This window comes from Palaemon carinicauda, chromosome 1 (genome assembly GCF_036898095.1).
Source record: "Palaemon carinicauda isolate YSFRI2023 chromosome 1, ASM3689809v2, whole genome shotgun sequence".
Classification (NCBI taxonomy): Eukaryota; Metazoa; Arthropoda; class Malacostraca; order Decapoda; family Palaemonidae; genus Palaemon; species Palaemon carinicauda.
This window is the reverse complement of record NC_090725.1, coordinates 264,785,158-264,798,409: the sequence shown is the minus strand read 5'-3', so window position 1 is coordinate 264,798,409 and position 13,252 is coordinate 264,785,158. Positions and strand designations below refer to the sequence as shown.

The 13,252-nt window shown below is 47.2% G+C and overlaps 1 protein-coding gene across 6 annotated transcripts in view; it reads right to left on the bottom strand.

The window, feature by feature from the left end:
* Positions 1–12,991, bottom strand: part of uri (unconventional prefoldin RPB5 interactor) — a 145,294-nt gene extending 132,303 nt beyond the window's left edge. The window contains exons 1-2 of one of the 6 annotated variants that reach the window (XM_068390155.1): positions 12,969–12,991; positions 264–396 (exon numbers count right to left, since the gene is read on the bottom strand). In XM_068390155.1, the coding sequence (XP_068246256.1) occupies positions 264–386 (123 nt within the window). In that variant the 5' untranslated portion in view covers positions 387–396; positions 12,969–12,991. Of the gene's footprint in view, positions 1–263; positions 397–10,846; positions 11,244–12,968 lie in introns of those variants that run through there. The other 5 variants (XM_068390154.1, XM_068390153.1, XM_068390146.1 and 2 more) reach the window with 5 other exon arrangements.
* Between the last annotated feature and the right edge of the window lie 261 nt (positions 12,992–13,252).

The following is a 13,252-nucleotide window of genomic DNA, read 5'->3' as shown; positions in this document are numbered from 1 at the left end:
ATATGTTACATTGTACATCTGGATGAACTACAGTAATTACTTATAGATTGGCTATTATTTCTATACAATAAACAATCCATAAATCCATGAATCTAATCATAAAAAATATTAACAAAAATCAATATAAAATTAACATTATAAGGATTATGAGCATCTAAGCAATGAGCCATAATAAAATGAACTAGGATAAATACTAACATGCTCTACTACATTTTCATCATACAGTACAAGGCACAGAAAAGAAAATTATTCAAAGTTATTACCTGCCTATGTTCTTGCTGTAACTCGGCCAAATTATCAAGATTGTCCTGTAGTGTTCGTAACGAATATTTAATTCCTGTCTCATCTTTCTCACTCCCACTATCACTGGCCGAACGTTTTTTCATAGCCACACCTCTAGAATAAAATTTCCTGACTTATAATAAATTTCTTAAAAATTACGAATTTGGAGGTAATTCACATTTTCATATCTATACAAACCTGAATCCTTTAAATAGGAGAAAAATAACGACGAAGCTGGAATATGGCACTTAAAATTTTATAAAAATGACAAATTCGTAGGTAATTTGTATTTTTCTTAACTATACAAACCTTAGCTATTTAATATGGGTAATTACTTTCGGCGTAGTTGAAATGACGAGCCATTAGAATTTTAACGAGGGTTTGCTACCCCACCGCTAGTTAGTGGGGGGGTAGGGAGGGGTAGCTTGCTAACCACCCCCCCCCCTCCCGCCTCGCACACACCTGTGCTGAGCTCACTTTGCTTAAAGGTAGGACTTCACGGGGGATAGGGCTGGCGGGCAAGTTTGATTAAATAGCTAAGGTTTGTATAGTTAGGAAAAATACAAATTACTTACGAATTTGTCATTTGATCCGTAACTGAAATATAAACCACGCTATTTAATATGGGTGACTCAACCCTTAGGAAGGGTGGTAAGTCCCAGCCAGTACTGGCTTTTGGCTTTGCCCGGGGACTCAGTATCTGAGTGTGTCAGCACTTTACAATAAGGAGTCCCTGCACCTCGCTAGCACCTTGCTGTGCAAGGGCTGCGGCCTACGTAAGCTGTGTCTGAAGGTTTGAAGAGTGACTCATCCTAGGAAGTTGACCTAAGTCCTTTAGATGGAAACTTTAGGCTAGGACTCTCCCAATACCACCTTGTCAGGGTATGGGGACGTGACAGTATTAGCTTAATACTAGGAACACAAGGAGGCATGGTTTACCTGCAGTGGTTCGAGGTCAGCTGTGCAGAGAACCCAGGATGCTGCTTTCCCCAAAAGAGGGGAGGATGAAGAAAAGAATAAGGGCCAGACAAACCTTTTCATTCATACAGACTAAAACCGGGTAACAATGACCTCAACCTTCTGCTACTTGTCCATTAAGGAGCCTGAGGTTTAAACCAGCTGTTGTGCAGCCACCACAGGGCCGATAGAGAACGTATCGAGCCTCCTGTGGGTCACGTCTTGCAGGTAGTGGGCTGTGAAGGTCGTCTGACGCTCCCACACCCCTGCTTGTAGAACCTGCGTCACTGAGAAGTTCTTTTTGAAGGCCAGGGACGTAGCTACGCCCCTGACATCATGTGCTCTAGGGCGACGTGACGGAGGAGGGTCAGGATTCAGGGATAGATGGATTACCCTACGAATCCATGCCGAGATAGTATTCTTGGTAACCCTCCTCTTTGTCCTCCCAGTGCTCACAAACAATTCCTGCACTTGGGGACGAACTGCAGCCGTTCTTTTGAGATATAGCCTCAGACTCCTTACTGGGCACAGTAGGAGATGGTCTGGGTCATCTGTTACAGAACGAAGACTCGAAACCTGGAAAGAGTTGAACCGAGGGTCCGGCACTCCCGGAATCTGAGTCTTAGCAACAAACTCAGGGACGAATCTGAACGTTACCTCCCTCCTTCCCCTTGAATGGGCGATGTCATACGAGAGACCATGAAGTTCACTGACTCGCTTGGCCGAGGCCAAAGCTAGTAGGAACACAGTCTTCCAAGTCACGTTCCATGGAGGAGGTCTCACTTCCGACTGAGGGCAGGTAAGTTCATAACTTCGTATGAGTAGGGAAAGTTCCAGCGAAGAAGAAATGTCCACTCCTTTGAGCCTGAAGGCTAGACTTAAGGCCGAGCGATAGCCTTTCACTGCCGAGACTGAAAGGTGCATTTCTTCTCGCAAATACACGAAGAACTCCGCTATTGCTGGAATAGTGGCATCGAGTGGAGAGATACCCCTTCCACGACACCAACCCCAGAAAACTCTCAACTCTGTCTGGTAGATCCCTGCGGAGGACCTTCGCAGGTGTCCAGACATCCTCTTCGCAACCTGTTGCGAAAATCCTCTCTCTGCGAGGAGATGCTGGATAGTCTCCAGGCGTGAAGTCAAAGCGAAGCTACGGCTTTGTGAAAGATGTTGGCGTGTGGTTGTTTGAGTAGCTCGTGTTGTGGAGGGAGTTCTCTCGGAGGTTCCATTAGGAGTTGCAGAAGGTCTGGAAACCATTCCGCGTGATGCCATAGTGGAGCTATACTGTAAGGGTCATCGAGAGATTGACCGATATTCTGGTCTTGTTGAGTACCCTCCTCATCAGACAGAACGGGGGAAAGGCGTATACGTCGATGTTGTCCCACCGTTGTTGGAAGGCATCTTGCCAGAGTGCCTTGGGATCCGGGACTGGGGAGCAGTACAGCGGGAGTTTGAAGTTCAGCGGGAGTTTGAAGTTCAGCGGGAGTTTGAAGTTCAGCGCTGTAGCAAACAGATCCACAGTCGGGGAACCCCACAAAGTCAGAACTTTGTTGTCTACTAGATGATCCAAAGACCACTCGGTACTCACTATCTGAGACGCTCTGCTCAGACTGTCGGCGAGCACATTCCTCTTGCCTGGAATGAAGCGAGCCGATAGTGGAATTGAGTGGACTTCGGTTCATCTCAGTATCTCTACTGCGAGATGGGATAGCTGCTCTGAAAAGGTACCTCCCTGCTTGTTGATGTAAGCCACTACTGTGGTGTTGTCGCTCATCACCACCACAGAGTGACCCGCCAGGTAACATTGTAACTGTTGAAGGACCAGGAATACGGCCTTCATTTCTAGCAGATTTATATGGAGGCACTTTTCTGATTCTGACCACAGGCCTGACGTCCTGTGGTGCAGAACGTGGGCCCCCCACCCTTTCTTTGAGGCGTCCGAAAACAGCATCAAATCCGGGGGCAGGACGAGAAGATCCACTCCTCTTCGTAGGTTCTCGTCTGTCACCCACCACTGAAGATCCGTCCGTTCCGCAGGACCCATAGTGATCATGATGTCCGGGGAATCGTGTCCTTGAATCCACCGGGACTTGAGTCGCCATTGCAGAGATCTCATTCTGAGGCGACCGTTGGGAACTAGACGGGCCAAGGATGAGAGGTGACCGAGGAGACGTAACCACGATTGGGCTGGGAGTTCTTCCCCTCTGAGGAAAGGACTCGCGACCCTCCTCAGCCTTGTTATCCTGTCGTCTGATGGGAAGGCTTTGTGGAGATTGGTGTCTATGATCATGCCTAGATATACCAGTCTTTGAGTAGGAAGCAGAGAAGACTTCTCGAGATTTACCATGATCCCCAGATCTTGGCAAAGTCCCAGAAGTTTTTCTCGGTATCGAAGAAGGGCTGACTCCGAGTCTACTAGGATCAGCCAGTCATCCAGATAACGGAGGAGACGGATGCCGATCCTGTGCCCACGACGATATCAGGGTGAACACTCTGGTGAAAACCTGAGGTACTGTGTTGAGACCTAAACACAGCACCTTGAACTGGTAGATCTTGTTGTCTAGGCTGAATCTTAAGTACTTCCTTGAAGACGGATGGACTGGGATCTGGAAGTGCGCGTCCTTCAGGTTCAGTGTACACATGAAGTCTTGAGGTCTCACTGCAAGTCTGACCGTGTCTGCCGTCTCCATGCTGAACGAGGTCTGCTTGACAAACCTGTTCAGAGCTGAGAGGTCGATGACTGCTCTCCAGCCTCCAGACGCCTTCTTTACAAGAAAGAGTCGACTGAAGAAGCCTGGGGACCCGTCGACGACTTCTTGGAGAGCGCCCTACTTCAAGATGGTCTGGACTTCTGCCCGAAGGGCTTTCTCCCTTGCCGATCCCATAGCAAGGGAGCTCAACGCCACTGGATTCGCTGTCAGGGGAGGTAGAGATGTTATGAACGGGACGCGATATCCTTGACTGATTACGGAAATTGTCCAGGAATCGACCCCGAGTTGCTGCCACCTGCTTGCGCAACTTTGTAGGCATCCCCCCACTGGTGGACATGCAGGGGGACTGCCATTCGTAGCGTTTGCGACCTCGGCCACTCCCTCTAGGATTTTTCCCTCCCCTGGACGACTTTTTGCCTTTCTTGTCCTTGGCAGGAAAGGGCTTTGACACCGTTGTCTTTGCTGCAGCTGCCGGTTTCGTGGTCTTGGTAGGGCGTGGTTGCTGGGTTGTTGGAGGTTTATAGGGCTTTGATGTTAAAGCCCTATGTAGGAGAGAGTCCTGGTTGGACTTCCTCCACCTCTCAGCCGCCTGCTCCTCGTCCTTAGGCTCAAACAGATTCCTCCCCAAGATGGAAGAATGTCTGAGCCTGCTGATCTCGGCGCTGGGGACCTTCTGGTGGAATCTCTCAGACACCGCATCTCGACGCTTCAAGATGGTATTAGCCCACAAGTTCGAGAACTGGTGGGCTAGAAACTCAATGGTACGAGTGCCTGAAAGTAGAAAGGCCTCCATGGCCCTCCTGGCACTCCTTGGACAAGTCCTCAGATCGTAACAGGATGCCCAGAGACCCTAGCCAGATGTCCAGCCACGAAGTTGCCTGCATGGCACACTTCGCCACCTTCTCCTGGCTGAGGATCTCCGTAGCCGAGAAAGACACTTGCCGGGTGGAGAGTCTCTCTAGAGGGACTCCCCTGGTAAGCTCTTCCAAAGAGTGGTGTAAAGGAAGAGCTAAACAAGTCTCCTCCATGATGTCAAAGTACCTCCTCTGATGGACACGAGGAGGCGGGAGGAGTTTGTTACCGGCACTGGAACGGCTGAAGGAGGCAAGCTCGGAGAGCTGGCCCTTGACCTTATCTCTGGCACTCTTAACCCCTTGGGACCAGGGCAAAGCTGCACTGGCCCTAGAGGGTTTTTGAGTACCAAAGACACGGTCCAAGACCGTGTCCTTGCCCTCACGAGGAGGAATCTCTGGGTCCGCGAACCCATTGAGATTCCTCATAGGGGTCAGAACCTGCCAGAACGCATGCTCTGACTCCTGTAGCTCTCCTCCTGAAGGGCTGGCAGCGAAGTCTCCTGTCCCCAAAGGCTCTTCTTGGGGGGACTCGTGGACGTTCTCCGAGGGCTTGGCTGGCTCTGGTCTAATCCTTGAGGATGACTTCGGAATAGTCTTGGAGTCCTTCGACTCCCTCCTGGGAGGGATACAGGACTCCAACAGTGATGGTGGGAGGCTCTTCTCCACCCCTACCCGAGAAGACTTCTCTGCGCGAGGTGGGGTTACCCTCATTGGTGCGATGGGGGAACGCCTCACCTCACGTGACTCCCCTGAGGACGGGAAATCTTCGTCTGAAGGGGAGGGAGAGAAAGTCAGGGGGGGGAGGAGGCCTTCCTCAAAGACTTCCGAGGAGTCAACATTGCCCTTGGAGAAGTCACCACGTCAGCTACTCCTCTCTTCCTCTTCAGGGGAGTCGAAACTGCCACTGATTTGTGGCCCAGCTCAGAGACAACAGGCTTAAAAGCCTGTACGACCGCTCAGGCAAGGAACCCAAACCCGGGCTGCCAACTGACAGCTGCGCTGTCAGATACTCCCTCTGAAGGGAAGGGGATCGTTCGATCCTTAGGAGGAGTTACCAAATCAGGGTCTGCCTGAAAAGAAGAAGGAAAGTTCCTGGACCTATTCGGAGTTCTCCCTCCCTCCGGCGAGCGCTCTATTCTGCGCTAGCGAGGGGGGGCTGCCGATGACCTGGCCGTACGTTGTCTTGCAACCTCGCGCGTGGGATCGCGCTGGCTCTCGCGCGATGGAATTTTGCCTGAATCGGGTGTGGGCGCGCGGGTGAGTGATGGCGCGCGGGTGAGTGATGGCGCGCGGGTGAGTGATGGCGCGCGGGTGAGTGATGGCGCGCGGGTGAGTGATGGCGCGCGGGTGAGTGATGGCGCGCGGGCGAGGGAGCGCGTTGGCACGTGGGCGAGCGATGGCGCGTGGGCGATCGATGGCACACAGGGGCGCGTTCTGGTGAAAGCAGAGGGCACGCAGCAAGCTCAATAAGCGCTAGCGCGCAAAGGCAATTGTTCGCGCGCGCAGGATCTCGAGGAGCCCGTGAGGGCGATATCGTTGGGCACGCGCACGCGGGCGCGCATGAGGTCGCACATCAAGAACAACAACAGGAGGGCGCGCAGGCCACGCGATGGCGCGTAGGTGAAGGATGGCGCGCTGGCGAGCAGGGGAAGAAATTACCTTCCCCTCTGCGTCCAGATCCGAAGATTGTGGGCATGCAGGAGAGTGCTGGTGCGTAGGAGAGCGCTGGGGCGCAGGAGAGTGCTGGCGCGTAGGAGAGCGCTGGCGCGCAGGCGAGCGCTGGTGCGCAGGAGATCGTGGGCGCGCATGGCACGCATCAGGATGAGGGCGCGCGGTGGCGCGCTGACGAGCAGGAGAGCGTTAGCGCACAGGTGAGCGCTGGCGCGCAGGTGAGCGCTGGCGCGAAGGAGAGCGCTGGCGCGCAGGCGAGCGCTGGCACGCAGGCGAGCGAAGGCGCGCAGGAGATCATGGGCCCGCATGGCACGCATCAGGATGAGGGCGCGCAGTGGCGCGCTGGCGAGCAGGAGAGCGTTAGCGCACAGGTGAACGCTGGCGCGTAGGTGAGCGCTGGTGCGTAGGTGAGCGCTGGCGCGCAGGTGAGCACTGGTGCGCTATAACAGGAACAGCAGCTGGAGAGCACTTGCGCGCAGGTGAACGATGGCGCGTAAGGGACTTAGTCACAATGTGAGAAAGTCCCTTGTGCCCCGCAGGGACCGATGCCCGTTTAAAAAAAAGAGTTCGTGGGCGCCCACAGCGCATTAGCGGCCAGGAACGGCGACAGCAGGTAAGCAGGTCTGGCGGGTGGAAGGTCGGCGTGTCCTTTGCAAGGATGACCTTCCACCGAAGGAGATCGCGAACGATCTGCGGTGAGGTCCAGGGATGTAGCTGGCAGAGTCGGTGAACGACGGCGAGGTTCCTCTGTGGCGGACTGCGGAGATGACGAGCCAAAGAGGAGCCTCCTAACACCCTTGTGAGGTGAAGGAAGTCCTCTACAGCGAAGAGGAAGGCGGGCTTTACGCCTTATACGCCCTCTGGGGGCCGTGGGGTCAACAGGCTGACCAGCAGTCCTCCGAAGAGGAGTCTCTATTAGTGAACTCCCCCGAGGGGGAGAATCACCGGCAGGAGAGACCGTTAGACTTAGTTCCTCCCTCGAAGGATGTTCGGAGGGGGGAACTAAGCCTTCAGCTACATCAGCAACATCAGGAGCAGAGGTTTGATACAACTCATTAGAAGCCTCTGCCACAACAACGTCGACGATAGACAGAGGATCAACCTCTGCTAAAGTCGGCGATTGTTTGACAGCTGCTCCCAATTTGATCATGTCAAACAAGGCTTCCTTGGATAGTGAACCCTCAAGCCCCAAGGAAGCCCAAAACTGCAACAAATCATTATTAGTTACAATGACATTGGAAATTAAATCCTCCCCCGGGGGAGGAGGAGGAGGAGCTGCCTCGCTATGGGAGGCAACTCCCTCTCCCAAACCCCGAGATCGGTCAACAGAACTGTGGCCTACGCTACCACTCGACAGCTTCTCGGAAGAAACCAATCGAGTGAGAGCTTCGGAGGAGGTTTGGGGCACGGAAGAAGAGCCCTTGGGATTTTCTCCTTTCAAAGAAATCTTCAAAGGAGAAATATCCCGCCTGGACTTCTTTCGGCGCCGGGAAAACCTCTCCCACTGGGAGGTAGAACACTCCCTACACTCACCACATACGACGTTACTCTTATCATACCGTTGGCCCCTACAGTAAGGACACAAGGTGTGTTGGTCCGTGTCGACCGCCGACATATAAGTACCACAAGGGCGGTCAGGTAAACCCGGACACTTACGCATCGCAGAGGCCAACTTCACAAACACACTGTCAAAGAAAAAGCAAACAAAAGATTAGTAATGGCTGTCAGAGAAGGCGAGGGTGACAGCGAACATGTCCGTCTAGCACCCGAGCCGAGAGCAAAGTGAGCTCAGCACAGGTGTGTGTATGGTGGGGGGGGGGGGGTAGCAAGCTACCCTCCCTAACCCCCGCTAACTAGCGGTGGGGTAGTAAACCCTCGTTAAAATTCTAATGGCTGGTCATTTCAGTTACGCCGAAAGTAATTACCCATATTAAATAGCGTGCTTTGTATTTCAGTTACGGAACAAATACAAATTACTTTTAAATGTCCTATTTTAACAAAACATTACTAGTACATTTGTTTAAACCAATAACCACGAAACACTGGGTAATAATAACAGATATACTGTAATCATATTCTAAGTTTGTATAATTGATGATCACCACTGAAATACTAGCCCACGGGCCTAACACACAGAGCGAAACATGCTCCGCTTGCCAAAACACTGCAGCAGTGAGATAATATTTAATTGTGAGCAAAGTGAGCACAAATCATTAGCTCAATTAAGTAAGGAGGTATTTGCAATACCATAAACACTGTTATGAACAACTCCATAAAAAATGGGATGGAAAGTCAGGTCTTCTATGCGTCCGGAAGTCCTGGTAAACAAACTCTCCAGTGTTTTGACCATATTTCATTAATATTACTCGGTAGACAACCCACCATAACACAAAACCTATGGATTTCAGCCAGAAATCATTATCAAAAATGTTCAAATCCCATGTAAAAAGGCACGGTATTATTACAGAAATACACGGGAAAAGATTTACAAATAAAAAAATTGGGTTGTATATAGAAAAACTTATTCTCTTTGAAAATTACCTTTATTTCCAACGCATATAAATAGTTAATAAGATATACTCTAATATATCCAATGGTAATGGAGGCCACCCAATGGGAACCGGGTGTTTTGGGTGGGGAAAATTTCTGCCAAATCGATAAATAATGGTAAAACTGACCTTTTCTTCTCCATACATTATTCTATGGGACACACAATAAATGCACAAAAAATTGCACAAAATATGGGGATCCTCTTACCCGGAAATATTTATTTCACCCTTTTGTTTACATTTCAGAAGTTAGACATTTCTGCTCCCCGTTTGTGCATTTGTGTATAGCTTCTTGTGCGATTTTGAGTTTATTTTTCCTGCACACAAGCCATCCTACTTGCTGCGTGATTATGAGTTCATTCTTCCTGCGCACCTACTTCCTTCCCCTACCATATGATGACGTTTACCATATTTGTGCATGTATGTATGCTTGAGTCTGACATAGGCTGTTCAGTGACACAACGTTCAGTGCCACACCCCGTTTTCTTAATAAAACTCTTCAGTTCCTTTGTAGCTGTGTTACGTGTCGGGTGTGTTATGAAGCCCAACATGACAAAGTGTAATGGCTGCCATTATGGCTATTTCGATACTATAGCCAAATTTCACGTTGAGTATCATGGTACTCCTGGTGTAGTGAATCATTTTTAAAGGGTTATCCCTCAAAGGTTAAAGTGTCCTAAGTGTGATTATGACTTGGCTTTTAGGGAAGACCACCACATTTTTTTACTACAACACTTCTGTAAAAATTGACAAAAAAAAATGTACGTGTCAATCACAAGGTCAGGGTTTATTTGTGATTTACTTTATCATAATGTAAGGATTTCTTGGTGATTACTTTCTCATAATGTAAGGATTTATTTGCAATTTACTTTATTATATTTTAAAGATTTATTTATGATTACTTTACTATGTTGTAAGGATCTATTTCAGATTATTTTCTCATAATGTAAGGATTTATTTATGATTTACTTTATCATAATGTATGGATTTATTTGTGGTTACTTTATCATATTGTAAGTACTTATGATTTACTTTATCATAATGTAAGGATTTATTTGTGATATAGTTTTAGCTTGTGACCTGGGAAAGGGAGGGGGGGGGGGTTTAGGAGGACTTGCCCCTCCCACCTGGCTAGGTCTGTGACCTATGAACTGTTAGGTTAGGTTAAGTGGGTTTGTTAGGTTCTTTGGCCTTCTACAAATCTCAAAAGCGTCAAATAATCTTGTTTTGTTCTATTATCGCACACGAAAAGTCCCAGGTTCCAGCTTGTGTCCGTCGGGAAGGAGGGGTCTATAGCGATAGAACAGCTTATTTGCAGTGGAAATAAAGGTCAAATTCATTGAAAGCTTACGATTTATTGTAGGAAAAGCTGCTTTTCATAATAGAAATCTTCTCCCGTGCTCTTCTATAATTTTTATAGCAGTAAATATTTTATTAAAAAAATAATTACCCCTTTTTCTTTAGATCACACTGGCCACAGGATTCATGGGCCATACTAGAGAAGGGGAGCTTTGCAACACTGAGGCCACCTATGTTAGGATGGGGGAAATGTGAGTAGGTTGATATATCCCCACTTCTCCCTATCTAATATTTACCCCGTTTTCCCATGACACATGTTATGTATTCTTCCAATTGATTTGGGTGTGATTTGTGCATAGTTTCTTCCATTAGTGTATAGTGTAATATAGTACACTTTTAGCAGTTTCCTCATCCTAGATTTCCAGTTTCTACTGGGAGGATAAGTTTGTACAGTACCATCAATAATGGTCAGATATATTTAAGACAATAGATAGTTGTAAAAAGATATGCTTCATATAATTACCATTCACTTATCAAGGAAATTCAAACGCCAGGAGAACAATTAATCACTATGCTACGTACTAGTGTTACCTGGAAGGTTATTAATAATACTGTACCCAAAAACAAGTATTGGTTAAAGCAACAAAAGCTACCCAATCTATCAGTCCTCTTCTCTCTATCTTATGACACCTCACCTTCGCCTCCCAACTGCAGGCGCTGAGTAAAACCAAAGAGGAACTGCTACCTGGTCTTACTTCTATCTTCTTTCTCTTCACCTGTTTCTCTTTAATTTTCTTTCTCCCGGGCCCTCTCTCTCTTATTGACCTGATCGCTTGAAATCGTGTTTCGATATGCTTGTTGCACAACTAACTTGATATACACATAGAGCACATTAGCCTTGTTATTTTTGTTCAGGAGGACAAATATGGAAACCTAACCAATTCCCCCCCCCCCCTCTCTCTCTCTCTCTCTCTCTCTCTCTCTCTCTCTCTCTCTCTCTCTCTTGGAGGCTTTAGTTGTTGGGGTATTCAATCATGGTAGATAGATAGATAGATAGATATGTGAATAAAGATAGACACACGGGGTAAAATGTAAAATGTATAATATACAGTAAATAGATGGATTGATATAGGTGTAGAGAGAGAGAGAGAGAGAGAGAGAGAGAGAGAGAGAGAGAGAGAGAGAGGGGGAATATTTCGATAAATTGTCTCATTACAGAGGAAATACATGAGTGATGAATGTGGGCAATGATAACAAGTTGAGTGGTTGGAGATATGTCTGGTATTTAGTAGCTTGAAGTAAAAACCAATACTGCATACAAACAATTTGGAGAGAAATATGCGACAAAAAAAATTATAATAATATTGTAAGAATATTTAAAAGTGAGCTGGTTAAGCTGAATTGAAGAAAATGCATTTGGAACAAATGAACGAACAGAGATTTATATTAAAGAAAGCGAAGAGGGAGGGTAGGTGTAGATTTTAAAATTTTATAGTTAAGTCCACAGGGAGTCTTTGTGGGTATAGAAAAGTCTGGAGGTACAATAAAAACAAAAGTGGTGGAATGAAGAGATAAAAGGTTTGTGAAAGTAAAAATTGGATTATTTGACGAGCAACTACATGAAGGAAGAATAGAACAAGTCCAGGCAAATAATAAGGTGGATAATGTAGTTAAGAAGAAAGTGTGAGCAAAGGATTATCAGAAACAAAAACCAGGGAAATGAATAAGGTCATGGAAGTAAATGCAGAGAGGTTAATACATAGTGGATCTCCACTTCAAAAATCCATTTAAAGGGGTACTGTCAGAAGCAGATGCAGTCGGGTTGAATGAGTGTTTTGAATATTTGTCGTGTGGAAGATGGTAGAGAGAAAGAATTGGGGGATACAGGACTTAAAACGGTTAGTGAAGCCAACGAATGGATATGAAAGTGACTGATGTGGTGTGAGAAAGGTTATTAAAAGATTTAAGAAAAGATAGTCACCAGAAGTTGATAGGATTACAGGTAATATGTTGTAGCAAGGTGGTGAAAGTATGAGTGGCTGACCAGGGTCTGTAAAGTAAGTTCAACTGTGGAAAAGGCCTGTAGTATAAAAGTGAAGATGATAAAGGTGAGTACCAAAATAATAGGGGAGCAATGTCTCGTGGTATACAGTATCAGGGAAAGATTTTACTTGAAAAAGTGAGACAGATGACAGAGGGACTGATACGGGAAACTCATTGGGATTTATGAAAGAAATCGGTCTGGGATGTTGACAGTGTATGGTATGGATTGCAGGTTTTCATGAGCAATTCAAAGTTATATCGATGAAAGTATAGCATGTAGTAAAGTACATATAAAGGACAGTTACCCGTGTGAAATTGCGCAGGAGACAAGTGTGTGTTGTCTCCATGTCTATCTATCATCATTTTTGTGTGGGTGTGTGTATGTATATATATATATATATATATATATATAGAGAGAGAGAGAGAGAGAGAGAGGAGAGAGAGAGAGAGAGAGATGGGTAGTCCATACCTACAAATAATGTGTGTGCAGAATATATTGGATCTAACTAGAAAGTGATTAAACCAATCCATTGAAAAGTTTATCCTTTAACCTTTGTACAGAGACAATTCAGCCATTTCAAAATACTAGTTCGGGAACTTACCACCTATGCTTCGACTTCCACCTCATGCAGACTGTACCACCCATGCACTACAGCGTCCGCGCAATCTCACTCTTCCTCTTCTTCTTCTTCTTCTTCTTCTTATTATTATTATTATCATTATTATCATTTGTAGGTAGTAGGCTGGCCAGGGCACCAGTCACCCATTGAGATACTACCGCTAGAGTTATGGGGTCCTTTGACTGGCCAGACAGTACTACACTGGATCCTTCTCTCTGGTTACGGTTCACTTTCCCTTTGCCTACACATAAACCCAATAGTCAGGC